This window comes from Bubalus kerabau, chromosome 4 (genome assembly GCF_029407905.1).
Source record: "Bubalus kerabau isolate K-KA32 ecotype Philippines breed swamp buffalo chromosome 4, PCC_UOA_SB_1v2, whole genome shotgun sequence".
NCBI lineage: Eukaryota > Metazoa > Chordata > Mammalia > Artiodactyla > Bovidae > Bubalus > Bubalus kerabau.
In genome coordinates, this window is record NC_073627.1 from 74,794,268 (window position 1) to 74,813,189 (window position 18,922).

Genomic DNA, 18,922 nt, shown 5'->3' on the forward strand with positions numbered 1-18,922 from the left:
TTCCAATCAAACGTTTCCAGGACAATTCAAATGGTTTTGGAACTTTAGAGAGAGTCCTCACCTCTTCCCTATTATATTCCCCCACCTCTTCAATTTCTCAGGGGCTTTCTCCTCTTGGAAATTTGAGCTTAAATTGAAATACAGTGATTCTGCAGAAACTGGAAGGCTTCTCTTTTTCTGCCTTCCTTGTTTCTGTTCAAAAAGCTAGATTCAAGTTGTCATCAGAACTGGCCTTCTAAAAAGAAAATTTATGAGTTCAGCTCAGTTCAATTGCTCAGTCATGTCCGACTCTTTGCAATCCCATGGACTGCAGCGCGCCAGGCCTCCCTGTCCATCATCAACTCCCGGAGCTTAATCAAACTCATGTCCATCAAGTTGGTGATGCCATCCAACCTCTGTCATCCCCTTCTCCTCCTGCCTTCAATCTTTCCCAGCATCAGGGTCTTTTCCAATGAGTCAGTTCTTCACATCAAGTGGCCAAAGTATTGGAGTTTCAGCTTCAGCATCAGTCCTTGCAGTGAATATTCAGGATTGATTTCCTTTAGGATGGACTGGTTGGATCTCCTTGCAGTCCAAGGGACTCTCAAGAGTCTTCTCCAACACCACAGTTCAAAAGCATCATCTTGGGCGCTCAGCTCTCTTTATAGTCCAATTCTCACATCCATACGTGACTACTGGAAAAACCATAGCTTTGACTAGATGGACCTTTGTTGACAAAGTAATGTCTCTGCTTTTTAATATGTTAGGTTGGTCATAGCTTTTCTTCCAAGGAGCAAGCGTCTTTTAATTTCATGGCTGCAGTCACCATCTGCGGTGATTTTGGAGCCCAAGAAAATAACGTCTGTCACTGTTTCTATTGTTTCCCCATCTATTTCCCATGAAGTGATGGGAGCAGATGCCATGATCTTAGTTTTCTGAATGTTGAGTTTTAAGCCAACTTTTTCACTTTCCTCTTTCACTTTCATTAAGAGGCTCTTTAGTTCTTCTTTGCTTTCTGCCATAAGTGTCATCTACATATCTGAGGTTATTGAGATTTCTCCTGGCAATCTTTCATTCCAGCTTGTGCTTCATCCAGTCCAGCGTTTCTCATGATGTACTCTGCATATAAGTTAAATAAGCAGGGTAACAATATAAAGCCTTGACGTACTCCTTTCCTGATTTGGAACTAGTCTGTTGTTCCATGTCCAACAAGACGGTAGGTGCTGGAGTGTTGGTCAAACAGAAAATGCCAAGATTGAACATCGACATTTTAGGAATCAGCGAACTAAAATGGACTGGAATGGGTGAATTTAACTCAGATGGCCATTTTATCTACTACTGTGGGCAAGAATCTCTTAGAAGAAATAGAGTAACCCTCAAAGTCAACAAGAGTCTGAAATGCAGTACTTGGATGCAATCTCAAAAATGGCAGAATGAGCTCTTTTCGTTTCCAAGGCAAAACATTCAATATCACAGTAATCCAAGTCTATGTCCCAACTGGTAATGCTGAAGAAGCTGAAGTTGAATGGTTCTATGAAGACCTACAAGACTTTCTAGAACAAATACCGAAAAAAGATGTCCTTTTCATCATGGGGGACTGGAATGCAAAAGAAGGAAGTCAAGAAATACCTGGAGTAACAGGCAAATTTGGCCTTGGAGTACAGAATGAAGCAGGGCAAATGCTAATAGAGTTTTGCCAAGAGAACCCACTGGTCATAGCAAAAACCCTCTTCCAACAACCCAAAAGAAGACTCTACTCATAGACATCACCAGATGGTCAATACCAAAATCAGATTGGTCATATTCCTTGTAGCCAAAGATGGAGAAGCTCTATACAGTAGCAAAAACAAGACCGAGAGCTGACTATGACTCAGATCATGAACTCCTTATTGTGAAATTCAGACTTAAATTGAAGAAAGTAGGGAAAATCATTAGACATTTCAGTTATGACCTAAATCAAGTCCTTTATGATTATACAGTAGAAGTGACAAATAGTTTCAAGGGATTAGATCTGATAGAGTGCCTGAAAAATCTATGGATGGAAGTTTGTGACATTGTACAGGAGGCAGTGATCATAACCATCCCCAAGAAAAAGAAATGCAAAAGGCAAAATGGTTACAAATAGCTGTGAGAAGAAGAGAAATGAAAGGCAAAGGAGAAAAGGAAAGATATACCCATCTGAATGCAGAGTTCCAAACAATAGCAAGGAGAGATCAGAAAGCCTTCCTCAATAATCAATGTAAAGAAATAGAGGAAAACAACAGAATGGGAAAGACTAGAGATCTCTTCAAGAAAATTAGAGATACCAAGGGAACATTTCATGCAAAGATGGACTCAATAAAGGACAGAAATGGTATGGACCTAACAGAAGTAGAAATATTAAGAAGAGGTGGCAAGAATACCCAGAACTTTATTAAAAAGATCTTCATGACCCAGATAATCGTGATGGTGTGATCACTCACCTAGAGCCAGACATCCTGGAATGGGGAGTCAAGTGGGCCTTAGAAAGCATCACTACAAACAAAGCTAGTGGAGGTGATGGAATTCCAGTGGAGCTATTCCAAATCCTGAAAGATGATGCTGTGAAAGTGCTGCACTCAATATGCCAGCAAATTTGGAACACTCAACAGTGTCCACAGGACTGGAAAAGGTCAGTTTTCATTCCAATCCCAAAGAAAGGCAATGCCAAAGAATGCTCTAACTACTGCACAATTGCACTCGTTTCACACGCTAGCAAAGTAATGCTCAAAATTCTCCATGTTAGACTTCAACAGTATGTGAACCATGAACTTCAAGATGTTTAAGCTGATTTAGAAAATGCAGAGGAACCAGAGATCAAATTGCCACCATCCGCTGGATCATCTAAAAAGCGAGAGAGTTCCAGAAATTTTCTACTTCTGCTTTATTGACTATGCCAAAGCCTTTGACTGTGTGGATCACAACAGACTGTGAAAAATTCTTAAACAGATGGGAATACCAGACCATGAGGTGATAAAAGAGGTATCAAGTGAACAGTGGATGCCCGGGAACCTCAGCATACTTCAAACCTTTATTTGTTATAACTTGCATATTGTGAGATAGTTAATAGGAAATATGTTTCAGTCCAGAATAAACTCTGGTGTCAGTCCAAGGGCCACAACAATGTTTTTTCAGTGTTCCTCTGTCCATGGGATTTCTCAGGAAAGAATACTTGAGTGGGTTGCCATTTCTTCCTCCAGGGGATCTTCCCGACCCAGGGTTTGAACCTGCATTGGCAGGCAGATTTCTTTACCACCGAGCCACCTGGGAAGATGTTTTCAATGCCAAATAAGGACAAAAGTGTAGCAGTGAGGTTTTTTTTAGCCAAGAAATTATTTCAATATAAAAATACATTCTATGTGATCTGTCTTTTTTTTTTAAAGAATGATATTGATAGCAAATAGCAATTTGTTGGTCCATTAATTTTTAAAGAATTTACTTAGTAAAATTAAAAAGCTGGAAAATCTAAATTGGTTCTCCTTATTTGTTTACTGGGCTGTGAAAATTAAAAGATTTTGTCCAGCTGAGAAGATCCTCTGAACTCTCAGAGGAAATACCCCTAAGAAAGAAATTCCCTACCTGTAAAGAGTGCCTCTGGGGTTGCATTTTCTATTTTTAATCTTTTTCCATCCTTATTTTTAAATTGAGGTATAATTAACATATTAGTTTCAGGTGTAGAACATACTGATTTACTTTTTTTAGTTGTGGTAAAACATACATACTAAATGTACCATTTTAACCATTTGTAGGTGTTCAGTTCAATGGCATAAAATACACTCACATTCTTGTGCAACGATCACCACCATCCATCTCTAGAACCTTCTCTTTTTTTTGGCCATGCTGCATGGCATGTGGGATCCTAGCTCCCCAACCAAGGATCGAACCTGTGTCCCTTGCCTTGGAAACACGGAATCTTAATCACTGGATCTCTAGGGAAGACCCTGTTGCTGCTGTTGTTCTGACGTTCAGGTGTGTCTGACTCTTTGCGACCCCCATGGACAGCAGCAAGCCAGGCTTCATGGTCCTTCACCATCTCCCAGAGTTTGCTCAAACTCATGTCCATTCAGTTGTTGATGAACCTTTCTAATCTTCCCAAAGAGAAACCCTAACTTCCTATTCCCCTTCCTCTCAGCCCCTAGCAACCCCCATTCTACCTTCAGTCTCTGAATCATGATTCTAGGTACTGCATATAAGTGCAATCATACACTGCTTTCTTTTGTGTATCAGGCTCATTTCATGTTGTGTTAATTTCTGCTGTACAGCCGAGTCTGCCAGTCATATATATTTATTCTTTTCTGTGATGGTTTATCATAGGATACTGAATATGGTTCCTCCTACTATACATCTCTTTATTATACTAAACATCTCTTAGAGGTGTTTTTAAACTTTTGGACAACTTTTATTTGTACTGAAGCTCTTTCAACAATAGGATGGTTGGCCCAAGGGCAAATCTTGCCAGCTTTCTGTGTTTACTCATCTGTAAAACTGTTCTGAGTTCTGTTCTATCATTTAAACACATCCAAGCAGATCTGCCTCTTATGAAGGTGGCCACTGCTACCCAGTTTCTATCAGTATTCCTAATATGTAATGTAGGCCCAGCATTGCATGTAAAAACTTCCTAGTTTTCATGCATTGACTAATTCCACTGGGCCAGATGTGACATATTTGCAGGCCCCATCTTGCCCACAGGCTACCAGGTAGCATCTCTGCTAGGGCTTAACAAAACCACATTTTAGTGTGACTTCATTGATTCATTGATGTAATAAATGTTTACCGAGTCTCTACTACAGGCTAGGTTACACATATAACATATAGTTTTTAAAATACAAGATAGGAGAGGCAGTGTTGCAGCATAAATGTTATAACTAAACAAAATAATGACTTTTATTAAGCATATATGTGCCAGGGAGTTTTAAGACCTTCATCTGTATTAACTCATTGAACCTGACTAGGAACCTATACAGTAGGCACTCTCATCGTCTTCATTTTAAATATGCAAAAGACAAGCACAGAGTGGTCAAATTGCTTGTCTGGTCACACAGCTGGAAACTGTTAAGGATGGATTTGAACCCCGCTTGATGCTTGAGCCCAAGGTCTTGACTGGGACAGGGAGTGGCTGGTATAGGATAACCTGTGGATTTATGAAGATCTCTGGAAGAGGTAACTTTTGCTTTGCCTTCAAGGGCGATTTCAGCAAACAAGGTGGGGAGGGCAATCCAGGCAGAGGAAATAATTTGAGCCTGGGATTAAACACAAGATTGGCAGGAAATGAGTCTGAAAGAGGTCGCAAGGTCGCCAATGCCATTTTTCAACTGTTTGTTTTCAGGTGAGGTATCAGTTCATCGACACCTTATGTCTCAGTACTAACCGCAAGGGAGAGGATGGCATTGAAGCAGAAGGGTATTTACAAGCTCCAGAGAGCGAAGTGCGCCCGAAGCTCTCCCGGCCTACCCAAGACCACCGACGGGACTACAAGTCCCGTCATGCAGCGGGGCGCGCCAGGAGCCCCGGGCCGGCTCCACCCCTCCACAGGCCCCGCCCTTGCCCCGCCCCTCTAGCCCGTAGCCCCCTCCCGCCCGGTCAGCCCCAAAGAGTTGCCCGGTGGCCGCGGCAGACGGAAGCCGAGCGAGAACCTTGGCGGCGGCAGGATGGGAGACTCCAAAGTGAAAGTGGCCGTCCGGATCCGGCCCATGAACCGAAGAGGTGAGAGCCCAGATCGCCCGGGGCCGCCGCGGCGGAGGCGGCAGGTGCCTGGCGCGCCCTTCCCTTGGCCCCGGCCGCCGTGTGGGGTCCGGCCGGCCCCGCCCCTGAAATCCGCGTCCGGGCGAGGGGGGCGGCCAGCGCACCCCGAAACCTCGTCCCCCGCGCCCGCCCTGCCTGCGCGGGACGCCCCTCCCCTCGCCGGCACCGAGTCCCGGGGCGCCGCGGGCTCCACGTCCCATCCCGCTGCCCTTCCGCCGGTGCTCCCGCCCCGCTGCCCTTTCGCCCTCCCGTCTCCCTGCCCTTCTAGGAGTGCGCCCGCATCCAGCGCCCCGGGCTCGCTTCCTCCTTCCCCACCCGGCCCCGGGTCCCGTGCCCCGCGTGCCCCTGCTCGCGGCCCTCCAGCTGTCAGAGCGGCCCCGCCCCGGGGGTCCTCGCCCTCCGGCCTGGCCGGGACAGCCGGGGACCCCCAGGCCTCACGTCGGTGGCCCAGGCGTCCAGACCCCGCACACCCGTGGCTCGCGGCAGGAAAAAGAGCAGGGAGTTGGGCTTACTCCTGAGAAAGCGCTCTAGAGAAAAACTCCTTCCTTTTGGTGTTTCACTTTAATATCCCTTTTAACCTGGACGGTCAGAAAGACTTGTAAATACTTTGATTGAACTTGGGGAGAGGAGTTGCCCGCCCCCACCCCATCCCCCGCTTTTTTTTTTTGACTGTTGAGAAAGTTTTGCTTTTGCTTGAAGTCATATTCGTCATCTCTCAACAATAAATAGCTTAGGTGCCAAGATTCTTGTGAAATTGTATCTTTCAGGCATTCTCTCAATTCTGCAGGGAGGGTAGAGAAAGCAGATAAACCAAGTACATTTTAAATCCTCTTTAGAGAGTCAGATGGAGTAGAGAAAACCTAACTCAAGTCAGAAGAGGTGGGCTGGGCCTTGGCTTTAATGCTTAACTAGGCTCGTGACACGACAAGTTACTTTAAATGAGTTATTGAAAACACCTCCTATACCAGGTAATACTAGTGGAGGGGGGAAAAAAATCATTAGAGTCCCAGGAGATGACTTTTCAATTGGTAAGGCTCTCAGTGCGAATCATTCGTGTAAGTAACAGAATCATTAAGTCGTTTTCACAACTTATTTGTTCATAGTTCAGTGTGGTTTAGGTCTGTGTAGAAATTGGTTTGCTTTCTGGTTGTCTTTGCTGTATGTTGAGACGCACAGATCAACAGGTTGACTCACTGGCTTTTTTTTTTTTTTTTTTTTGAGTTGGTGATTCCTCCTGTCCTTGCTTGGTTGGCTAAAGGCTGTCAGATGACACACAAGAATTTTTCCCTAAGAACTTAATTACTTTACCTTCTCAAAGAGTGCACGTTTTGGGTCTTCAGTCTTGGCCTCACCAGCTGCACACTCTGACAAAATGAAAGAACTTGGATGAACTATGAAAGTTTCCGAAAGCTTCTGGTCTTAAAGCAGTTCAGGCAGCTTTATTTCAGTTCGTTTCAAGCATATTACCATCACAGTGATTTAGAAACAAAACAAAACACGAAGCCACAGGAAAGGCAAAGTAGCTGGGATTTGATTCTGTAAGGGTGATTTCAGCACATTTAAAAAATTTCCTGTTCACAGAAAACTTGGGAAATGTCAGTGCTAAAAAGAGGCAGTTAACTCTCAATTGAAATTCTTCATTCTTCCCCTCCCCCTGCTTTGAATTTCAGTTTTCCAGGGGAAGTACTATCCTTTTTACTTATACATAGTCATTGATTAGATTGTAACTGTCAGTATTAGAGTTTCAAGGGATGCATAGAGTAATACTTACAGTTTTGGAGTAGACGTTAGCTGTTCTTTTGAACTCATTTTAAAATTAAGGTGTAAGCATAGATCCTTTACCCTTTAAATAGAAGTGCATTATTTGTGGTAAACTGCCTCTTTGATTTAGTGCCATCTCTTACAGTTCCTGAGTGCATGTGGACTTTTTTTTTTTCCAGTGATTGTTATAGATAATTAAAAGTGGTTCTATTTCTGTTTTGTCCTAAAGGAGTCATTTACATACATCTCGAGGATCTAGTGGAATACAATGGAGTGGAATTCTGAAGCCAGTGATTTTTAAACTGCTGTGTAGAGTTTGCTTAAAAAGGCTAAAACCAAGCCATATTCCTTTCCAGTAATTTTGAAAAAAATTATTTGACCAATTATTACTTCTGGGAAAACTAATGTATTAAGTAATAGTATATAATTATGGTGAATGGTAAACTTTTTGTCATAATTGTTTCTCCCTTGGCAGGTTAGTGCCAGAAGCAATCTCAGAAATGACTCTTCACCAGTGAGAATGAGATGAGAATGGGTTCCTGGGATGATGTAGTTTTACTCTATAAAGACTTACTTATTTTGTATAATATTTTTCTCTTTTATTTTTCTTCTATTTTTAAAACAATTTTAATTGGAAGATAATTGCTTTACAATATTGTGTTGGTTTCTGCCATGTATCATTCTGAATGATTCTTGGAATCCCATTAGCTACCTGTTGAGGAAAATCTTAAATTGGCAAGAAGTTTCTAGTGTACCATTAAGTTCTTCATGTGATTCAGTATCTGACTGGGCTTAGGTATTAAGGTGGATGGTTGGTTTCTTTCCATTTGCTAAACATTATGTGGGCTTGGGGAACTTAGTTATTTGAACATTCATCTTTAGGTCTGCTTCAGTAATAGCAAGAATTGTAATGATTAATGATTATGCATTTGTCGGGAATATTTTTCTTGTTATACATTTTAACATTATACTAAGAAAACAAAAAATAAAAAGGAAAAAGTCTCCAACATTCTTTCACCATAACAATTCACACTCGTTTTCTTATTTTCATTTCAGCCTGTGTAATTCTACATAGTTTTAATACTACGACTTTTTTTTTTTTGCTCTTCTTCCTCTGAAGTATGAACTTGAACAGCTGAAGTCAAAGGGGTTAAGCTTGTTTTGTCATGAGATCTGGGAGTTCTGTTTGCAGTTCTGTTTGTTTGTCTTTTCATGTCATCTCTGAGACGTGTATAGCTCACCAAGTAACCTGGCTGTGTTCTGTGTACTGTAAGGAACACCTGTTCATACATTATTAACCAATCTAATTATTAAATGAGCCGAAGTTTTACACGAATAACTGATGGCACTAGTTAGGTCAGCAACATCTCCTGTTCAGTAATTTGATGTTTTATAACTTTAGATGGCTTAAAAAATATTTAATATTCATTGAATGCCTGCCAGGTGCCTACCTTATATTAGATAGTATGGGATTTTATTGCCTTCCCTCAAGGGACTTCCTGTGGCTTAAATGTGTGTGAGATTAACTATCAAAATAAATCTAGGTAAAAAACTGTTTGGGAAATATATTTGCTGTCTACCTAACCTGAGGTGTGATGAAACCAAAAATTACGTTAGAAATTTAGCTAGAAGAAAAAACAGTGAAATGGATTATTTTGGGTGTTAGGAAGCATGGTCAATACGTTTATTTTAGCAGGGATTTCTCAAGGGTTTGGTTTGCATTTCAGTACTTGATGCAGTGAAAGTCACAGAGAAAAATCATCATTATGGTGAAAGATACAAAGACTAATGTCAAGTAGAAGTCAGTGCTTAAGTGAATTACAGTCTAATATCTCAATGGATAAGATATTTATAGATGTTAAAAATGATGAAAATCAAAACCATTTAACAAGGAAGACTTCCTTATGTTAGAAAAAGCAGAATGTAAAACAGTATGTGTAACTGTATGGCTGGACCTACTATTATGATACTACTATGTAAAAATACCAATAGGAACGGGCAAGGGCTAGAAAGAAATGTGGAAAAATGAGATTGGGTGTTCTTGTTGGGGGAATTTTATTTCCTAAACACTTTCTCTTAGTGTTGGCTGCTATTAGAGCATTCATATTTTTAAAGTGTGCTTTACAGTGGGGCTTCCTGGGTGGTTCAGTCGTTAGGACTCCGGGCTTCCTCTGCAGTGGGCACAAGTTTGATTCCTGATCAGGGAACTAAAATCCTGCATGCTCCGTGGCATGGCCAAGACAAACGAAATAAATACAGTGCACTTTATGTTGTATGCTGATGAGGAAATGACTGTCCTATGAAAAGATAGGATTAAAAGGTAAAAACACCTGTAGCAGATTGCTAGTGACTAAACGCCAGGTGTATGAGAGGGAGATGTAGGAATTTAGAAAGATCCCTCAAAGCCTGGTGATTAGGGAAGTCTTCTTTGTGGAGGGAGGGAGCTTGTGGTTGGAACGGGTTTCCCGTGGGAGAAGAGAGGAGTCGGGGAAATTGGTTCTTTGAGAAGGAAGTATGGCCTGAGAGCAAAGGCACAAGGGTAGGAGTGAGCCGGCAAGGTTAGGCTCAGAGTTGAGGTAAGCCTGCCAGGGAGGAGGGCTCTGTCAAGGGGACAAGAGACAGGTGAGATTAGAAAGGTCAGGCGAGGCTGCAGGGGGCCCAAAAGTCTAGCTTCAGGGTGGCAGGTCCATGTGCCCCCTTCAGCTTTTTATTAATAGAACTTTGTGTGGGTCTCAAGACTCAAGCATGATGAGAAAGATAGCCAGATCTCAGGGCAGGTTGCAAAGCCTGGGTAAGATAAACTGATTTGGGGCATCGCTGGGCAACGTGGTGAAAAACAAAGCCACCAGAAGAGGAAGGAGACCAGTCAACACCAAGTGAGCAGGCGTGAATCCGAAGACAGATGAAGGAGGGAGGTCCAAAAGGGAGAGAACATACGTATATCTATGGCTGATTCATGTTGAGGTTTGACAGAAGGCAGCAAAATTCTGTAAAGGAATTATCCTTCAATAATAATAATAATAAAAAAAAGGCGAAACTGGGACTGTAGGAGGACCCAGTTGGAAGGACTGTTGGAAGACCCGGGTGGTCAGTGAGGAAGTACATGGTGATCCCCGGGAAGGCAAGGTGCGGTGTGGGGCGGGAGGATCTGTTTGAAACAGGAAGGTATTTTCTGACTCGGAACCCACTGCTGGTTCTTAAGCGTTCTCAGAGAGAGAGAACTGGTGTTGGAGTTAGGGATTAGGGGTGACTGTGGATGGAAATTTCTGATATATTTTCTGAAACAGAAGATTCTTGTTCTCTTAGCATCTGCTTGATATGCTAATAGAGGACGAGACACATCTATCACAACATTCTTCTGTTTCTACTGTCAGCTCAATGACTGAAAGTGGGATTTATACGCATTGGACCAGAGGCTTTTGGGGAAGAAAGTACAAGTTTATCAAATCAAAATTTGTTTGAATTGGCATTTTATGTTCATCCCTCCCCACTGCTCCATTCCCCTACCCCCCTGCCTCGACTCACACTTCCATAAAACAGTGACCAGTGACAGCTTTCCCATTTCTTAAGTTCTGAAGATGGAAGAAACCACCGGCAAAGCTATTGGTTAAGCAGATGAATTGAGCTGCTTACTGGGTGGAAATGGATTTGTTATTGATCTCTGTGCTCGCTGATCAGTTTCCCTTTGTATTCAAAAGAGCATGTTCTTAAAGCTTGGCAGGCAGAAGCAGTGTAATCATTAGAAAACTGAAACTGGCTGGTGTAAGGGACATGAAGTTCACAACTAAACTGGTACTGGGCTTTAACTCTCAGAAGCTGTTGGTATCTATAAAAGCTGGTATTGGCTCGGAAGGTAAAGAATCTGCCTGCAGTGTAGGAGACCCAGTTCAATCCTAGGGTCAGGAAGATCCCCTGGAGGAGGAAATGGCTACCCACTCCAGTCTTCTTGCCTGGAGAATCCCATGGACAGAGGAGCCTGGCAGGCTACAGTCCATGGGGTCACAAAGAGTCAGACACGACAGAATGACTAATAGACGGAATGAATTAGCCTATTCAATTTAACATGTGTTGATTGGAGGAAAAAATAATAGCTACTTTTTGAAAGTTTTCTATTTGTGAGCTACAGAGTTCATTCCTTTTTATACATTGTTCTTGAAATAAGTTTGAAAGGTGGTTATAGAATTTCTATTGAACACAATCTCAGAGAAGTTAGGTAACTTGCCCAGAATTACAAAACCACGATGTTGAAGCCTGAATTTCTCCTGTTTTGCCATTAAAGCTTGTGCTTTTACTACTATATCAGACATGATGATCTTTAGAGGGATGCTGCATTCCTGAGTTTGCGTAATTTTCAAAGATGTGCACGATATATGAAAAGCATAAGTCATGATCTTTGACCGACAGAACGTACTGTCTGGTTGGTAGTAAGAGGTACACAAGGTGAGTCAGTTATAAGGATACAGTACATGCATGCTATATGCTACGTTGGCTTCAGTTCAACTCTTTGCGACTCTATGGACTGTGGCCCGCCAGGCTCCTCTGTCTGTGGGATTCTCTAGAAGAATACTGGAGTGGATTGCTGTGCCCTCCTCCAGAAGATCTTCCCAAGTCTCTTATGTCTCTTTCACCAGCAGGTGGGTTCACACAGACACACACAAGAAGATAGTACACAAGTCAGCAATAGTGCTTTTTTTTTTGGCCTTGCCAGACGGCGTGTGGAATCTTAGTTCCCTGACCAGGATTTGAACCTCTGCCCCCTGCACTTGAAGCATGGAGCGCCAGGGAAGTCCCAACAGTGTCTTATGAATTAAAGAAATGGGGGTGGGACTTGAAAATGATGAGGAATGGGTTGAAGGCAATTGACCAGGAGGAAGACAAGGCAAGTGGGGTGCATAGCATGAGTTGTTGAACTTAGCAAAAGGTGGATGCAGGAATTAGCCAGATATTTGCAAGAACAGTGGGGAAGTTAGCTGTAAAAGTTCAAACAACAGGAAGCAGACAGTATCTGTGTAAATAACAGTTAAAGAGAGTACTGAACTAGATTATTTTGGTCAATCTTTCCAAAAATGCTAGGAGAATTTATACGATAACTCATTTTACAGACAAGAAAATGGAAACTTGGACAAAGTTACTACTTGCACCAAATCACATGATTATCAGGTAGAGGAATGGAGGATTGGAACCTGGTCAGTTCAACTCTGGAGCCACAGCCCTTAAATTCTGTGCTTTCTCGGAAAAGCTGGAAGAATGTGGCGAGTGGGGGACTAGAGGAGTGATGGAAGGTGGCTTCACTGAAATCAAGAGGTTTGTGGGGAGCAGAGCAGAATGAAGTTACTGAAATGAGGTTTAGGCAGATTCAGGGGGGATCTCGGACAGGATAAGGGGTGCAGTGACTGTAGGTTTGTTTTAGGTAAAATTGGTGTGTAACATATTAGTTCCAGGTGTACAACTTAACTCTTAAAAAGTGATCACTACAATAAGTCTAGTAACCATGTCACCAAACAATTAGCTCCCTTCACCCATTTTACCAGCCTCCAACCCTCTTCTCCTCTATAACCACTGGTCTGTCCTCTTTGTCTGTGAGTTTTGTTTTATATTCTTCATATTTATATTTTTTTATATAAATGAAATCATACCGTGTTTGATTTGCTTAGTACAGTACATTCCTCGGAGTCCATCTGTGTTGTCGCAAATGTCTAGGTTTTTGAAAGGGGCAGTGGCACTGTTACAGAGATGCTCTCGGAAGAGAAATTAAGGTCTGCATCTTTACCTTGCTCACAAGCTGATACACGAGCTTGTTACTGTTCGATGGATGCTGGTGAAAGACACAGGACTTTGGGGTCAGATTTTGCCTGCAAATCCCACAGGAGTGATGTGGAGGGGTCCAGCAATGTGGATGCTGAGCAATCAGTGGGTTTGGGTTGCATCTGAGGAGCACTGAGCTGGGGAACCTCATTGCTCTTAAGCGGTGAGCAAACCTGCTATTTGTCCTGAAAGTTGCTGGCTGGGACCGCACTCCTGAGAGGTGGGCGAGGCAAAGTGCCTGTGTGGCCTTGCAGTTCAAGGTGGTGTGAAAGCAGCCAGGATTTAGGAAATATAGTGAAAGTTGCTCAGTCGTGTCTGACTCTTGGCGACCCCATAACTATACGGTCCATGGAATTCTGTAAGCCAGAATACTGGAGTGGGTAGCCTTTCCCTTCTCCAGGGGCTCTTCCCAACCCAGGGATCGAACCCAAGTCTCCCGCATTGCAGGCAGATTCTTACCAACTCACCCACAGGGGAAGCCCTAGGAAATTTAGGACGACTGCAGAGCTTCCAGTTTAGATGACTCCGTGAATGAGTGCTGGTGTCGCCAACTGAGATCTGAAATGTGGGAGAAGCAGGTTGTAAGGTAGAGGTATGGGCAGTTATGAGCTCTATTGTTAGACATTCAACAGTATTTAGTCAGTGCTGATCACATGCCACCCACTGCACCTACAACTTCAGATAAGATGTAGTGTATGCCTGGAAGAAATGTAACAGACTTGTTGAGTTTTAGGTTCTGAAGTGCAGCCAAGGGGTGGATTGAGAAAGCTGTTGTACAGGAGGCTGAAAATAAGGGACTGGACTTTCGGGTAGATTTGGACATTGTTACTGTATTTAGAAGATCTTATAGAACACCAAATCAAGGCATGTTCCTGAAGGAGGAGGTCACAGAGGCTGAGAAGACAGGCATAGGAAAAGCAGGTGAAAGGAGTGTGGTGGCCCAGGGTGAAGAATGGCAGAAGAATAATTTTGACTGAATGAATGAATTGCTGTTGGTGTGTTGGTAGTGGGTCGAGAAATCAGTGTGTGTGCTCATATGGAGGCAGTGAGCATACGTGAGTTTTCTTTCAAGAAATGCCAAGAAAGCCATGGTAAAGAATGGTCTTCTGGAGATGAGCAACAGCCCCCCCCGCTCCCCACCAATCCAAGACTGGAAATTGTTTGAGCCTTTTTATCAATAGAAATAGTCAATAGAGTGGGGAATTTTTGAAATATAAAGGAAAGAGGATAATTATACAATGGGGAAGCCTTAGAGTGTTTGATTTTCTTGATGAGGTAGAATGTGAGGTTATTAATTGTGAGTGAGAATTGGGTTGCCTGGGTTCTTCAAAGTAGTGATTATTTAGAAGTGTGGTTGAGGGACTTGAACCATGGTTTACATCCATCGATGGTAGTGGGACCATTCCTTCTGAGCTATTTTTGAGATGTAATTCACCTATCAAAAGTGTATAATTCAGTGGCTTTTAGTGTATTTGCGGAGTTGTGCAATGATCACCACTATCGGATTCCAGAACATTTTTTATCATCCCTATGGGAGACACTCTCTGGTTAGTGGTTACTCTCCATCCACCCCCACTCCCATCCCCTCCCCTCTCCCCACAACCCCTAATCGACTTCTTGTCTCTGTGGATTTCCCTATTCTGGGCATTCATATAAATGGAATCACATGATTTATGGACTTTTGTATCTGACTCCTTTCCCTTGGCATAAGTCCTTTAGGACTTATCCATGTTGTAGCATGAATCAACAGTTCATTCCTTTTTAAGGCTGAACGATATTCTGTGGGGCTTACCTGATGGCTCATATGGTAAAGAATCTGCCTGGAATGTGGCAGACCTGGGTTTAATCCCTGGGTTGGGAAGATCCCCTGGAGGAGGGCATGGAAACCCACTCCAGTATCCTTGCCTGGGGAATCCCCAAGGACTGAGGAGCCTGGCGGACTGCAGTCCACGGGGTCACAGAGAATCAGACTGAGTGACTAAGCACAACACAGCAATATTCTGTGACATGGATATGCTGCACTTTGATGCCCATTCTCAGTTGATAGGCATCTGGCTTGTTTCCAATTTTTGGCAATTAATGAATCATGAACATTTGTGTAATGTAATAATAAGTTATTGTGTATTTTCATTTCTCTCATGTATGTATAAACATAGAAGTGGAATTTCTGGGTCATGTAGTAACTCTAACTTCTGTGGAACTGCTTCACGGTCTTCCAGAGTTACTGCACCATTTTACATTTCCTCCAACAATGTGTGAGGGTTTCAGTTTCTACATGTCTTCCCCATCAGTTTTATTGTCCTTCTTTTTGATTGCCATTCTAATGGGTGTGAAGTGGAGTCTCATGATTTTTGATTTGCTTGTCCCCAATGTCTAGTAATCTTAATTAAGCATCTTTTCATGTGCCTGTTGGCCATTTGTATATATTTTCAGAGATCTCTATTCAAACCCTATTCTTATTTTTAAAATTGGGTTATCTTTTTTAATTATTATTGAATTCTTAGAGTTCTTTATATGTTCTGGATGCCAGTCCTGTAACAGATATGTGATTTGCAGATATTTTCTTGAGCATGTGGGTTGCCTTTTCATTCTTTCAGTGGTGTCCTTTGAAGCACAAAAGTTTTTCATTTTGATGTGGTCTAATTTATCTGGTTTTTCCTTTTGTTGCTTGCGCTTTTGATTTGATTGCTAAGAAACTAGTGCCTAACTCACAGTCATGTGGATTTAATGTGTATATTTTCTAAGAGCTTTATAGTTTTAGTTGATGCATTTATTTAGGTCTTTGATTTGTTTGGAGTTAGTTTTTAAAATTTATTTTTTTTGGCTGTGTGGCCTATGGGATGTCAGTTCCCTGACCAGGGATTGAACCTGGACCCTTGGCCGCAGAAGCCTGGAATCCTAGCCATTAGGACACCAGGAAACCCCTGGAATTAATTTTTGAATGAGGGGTGAGGTAGAAACCAATTTCATCTTTCTGCATGTAGATACCCAATTGTCCTAGCACCATTTGTTGAAATGACTATGTTTTCCCCATTGGATTGTCTTGGCACCCTTGTTGAAAATTAGTTGACCATAAATGTGACAGCATATATCTGGATTCTCAGTTCTATTCCATTGATTTATATGTCTGTTCTTGGGTTAGTACCCCGCTGTCTGATTAGTATAGCTTTGTAGTAAGTTTGAAACTGGTGACACTGGTCTTTCTGGTTCTTCTTTTTTCAAGATAAATTTGTTTATTCTGGTTTTGCCTTACAAGTTTTTAAAGACCTACTTCCTAACCCTGTGAAGTTGATTGGTTTCTTGAAAATAGACTCAAGAGTATTTCAGTTGTTTTGGTCTTATCATCTCTCTTCCCCTTACCAGGCGTCTTGTCTAGGATTTCCCCTCAGTCCTCAGTTATTTCTTTAGCCATATTAGAACTCAGTTATATTTTATCTTTTGTTTATTGAATAGATTCTCATGTTCAGTGGTAAAAAAACATAGAAGTAGGTGATTAGGATATTTTATACATCTCTTACTAGAAAGCAAACTACTTCTTTGTTTTTTTTTCCTGTGTGGCATCACATCCCTTTTTTTCTGCTTGGGTCATTGTTCGTGTCCAGTTGTGTCCAGCTCTTTGTGACCCCGTGGACTGCAGCTCACCAGGCCACCCTGGCATCACATCCTTTTTTTCTCCTGGGGTCAGTGTGCCTCAAAAGGGTCCCAAGCCACTTGTAATTATAGTAAAGAACTTTAAGTCTTACTCCTATTCTAATAAGACTACTACATTCCCTTTGGGAAAACAAGCTCTTCCATATACAGACATGTAAAAATACTAAGTTTATGACACAGATTATTGAAAATAGAACTATATAAAGCATGCAAAATTTGCAATCTAAGATGTGACTCTTTTCAATAATTTACTATCTTCCTTTTAAAAATGGACACTTGTGAATTTAACACTAAGTTATAGATAGGTAAAGGGATGTTTATTTGTATTTCTGAGTAGGTTTGGTCTGAAAATTATTATTAATTTTCTGGAGAATTAGGCAGATTGCTGAATGGACAACTTGGAATTATTTTGTCCGCTCTGAGAATGATGCATCTCCCCAGACAGAACATGAGTTATGTAAAGGGAGTCTCCCAGGCCCTGCCCATCTTTGACTATGATGTCATTGGAGACAGAGCCATCGCATTGAAGACAGACTCATTTCAAATTATTGTTCACTTTTACAAGGTGACTAATTTGCTGGCTGAGTAAACTGAATTGTCAGCTGTTAATATTTTATTCATCTTGAGGAACTTGACCTAGAAAAAGATCCTGTTTGGAAAATAATATGGAGTCTTCAATGTTAGTGGAGTAAATTTCTACCTGTCCGTCTTTTTCTAAGGACCGTGGATACGTCAAAGCATTCATGGTTCTGAGTACTGTAAAAGTTGGTTAGTCATAACATAAACTTACAGCACTATTTAACTCAAGAATCACTCTCATTTTTTATTGGTTTTCAGACATAGAGCTGATTAAATACCAGTCTTACTATTTTATGCTTCCCTGGAAGTAAGCTGTTGTCCATGTGTTACTTATTATACTAATGATGAGTATTTGATGCTATTTTTATATTGTGGTAAGATAGATATAAAATTGGCCATCTGAAACCACTTTTAAGTGTACAGTTCAGTGGCATTAAGTACATTAACATTGTTATGGAACTATCACCACCATCCATCTCTAGAACTTTTTTCTCTTGCAGAACTGAAACTCCATGCCCGTGAGATACTAACTCCCTGGGGACCCTTTAGCCCCGCCCCTGGCAGCTACTGTCCCGCTTTTTATCTCTGACTTTGACTACTGGAAGTGTCTCGTACAAGTGGAATCCTGCAAGACTTATCCTTTGTGACTGGTTTATTTTTCTTAGTACAGTGTCTTCAAGGTTCGTACATGTTTTAGCAGAATTTCATTCTTTTTAAAGATTGAATCATTTTCCATTGGAAAAAAAAAATATATATATATATATACACATATACATATATATACACACACACCACATTCTGTTTATCCATTCATCCATTGATGGACAGTTGGGTTGCTTCCACCTTTTAGCTGTTGTGAATAATGCTGCTGTGAACATGGGTGTTCATGTGTGTTCATGTTCACTTTCACACTGTTTTTACATGGGTAGAGCATAACAGCTAGATCTTTTATCTTTTTAACCAAAGTGTTGTTTCAGACTAAGAGGAAGGTGTTTATCTTTTGGATTTTTGGTAGGTGTTTAAATTTTTTTCTTTTTTTAAATCCAGCTTAAATTTAAGGCCTAAATTTGGCATTGCAATTTTTTTTTTTTTTTGTATTCTTATAATTTATTAAAAAAAAATCTTTCAAAAAGAAGGAATTGGCATTGCAATTTAATCATGGCTTTGCTTTCTAAGGGACTTCCCTGGTGGCTCAGACGGTAAAGGGTCTGCCTGCAATGCAGGAGACCCGGGTTTGATCCCTGGGTTTGGAAGATCCCCTGGAGAACGAAATAGCAATCCATTTACAGTACTCTTGCCTGGAAAATCCCATGGATGAAGGAGCCTGGTAGGCTACAGTCCATGTGGTCGCAAAAGAGTCAGACACGACTTTACTTTCACTTTCTTT

The 18,922-nt window shown here is 41.6% G+C and overlaps 1 protein-coding gene across 3 annotated transcripts in view; it reads left to right on the plus strand.

The window, feature by feature from the left end:
- Positions 1 to 4,800: 4,800 nt before the first annotated feature.
- The window catches only part of KIF13B (kinesin family member 13B), a 220,415-nt gene continuing 206,293 nt past the window's right edge, over positions 4,801 to 18,922 (plus strand). Inside the window, exons 1-2 of one of the 3 annotated variants that reach the window (XM_055577727.1) lie at positions 4,801 to 5,157; positions 5,324 to 5,700. In XM_055577727.1, coding sequence (XP_055433702.1) covers positions 5,646 to 5,700 — 55 coding nt within the window. In that variant the 5' untranslated portion in view covers positions 4,801 to 5,157; positions 5,324 to 5,645. Of the gene's footprint in view, positions 5,701 to 18,922 lie in introns of all 3 variants that reach the window. The other 2 variants (XM_055577726.1, XM_055577728.1) reach the window with 2 other exon arrangements.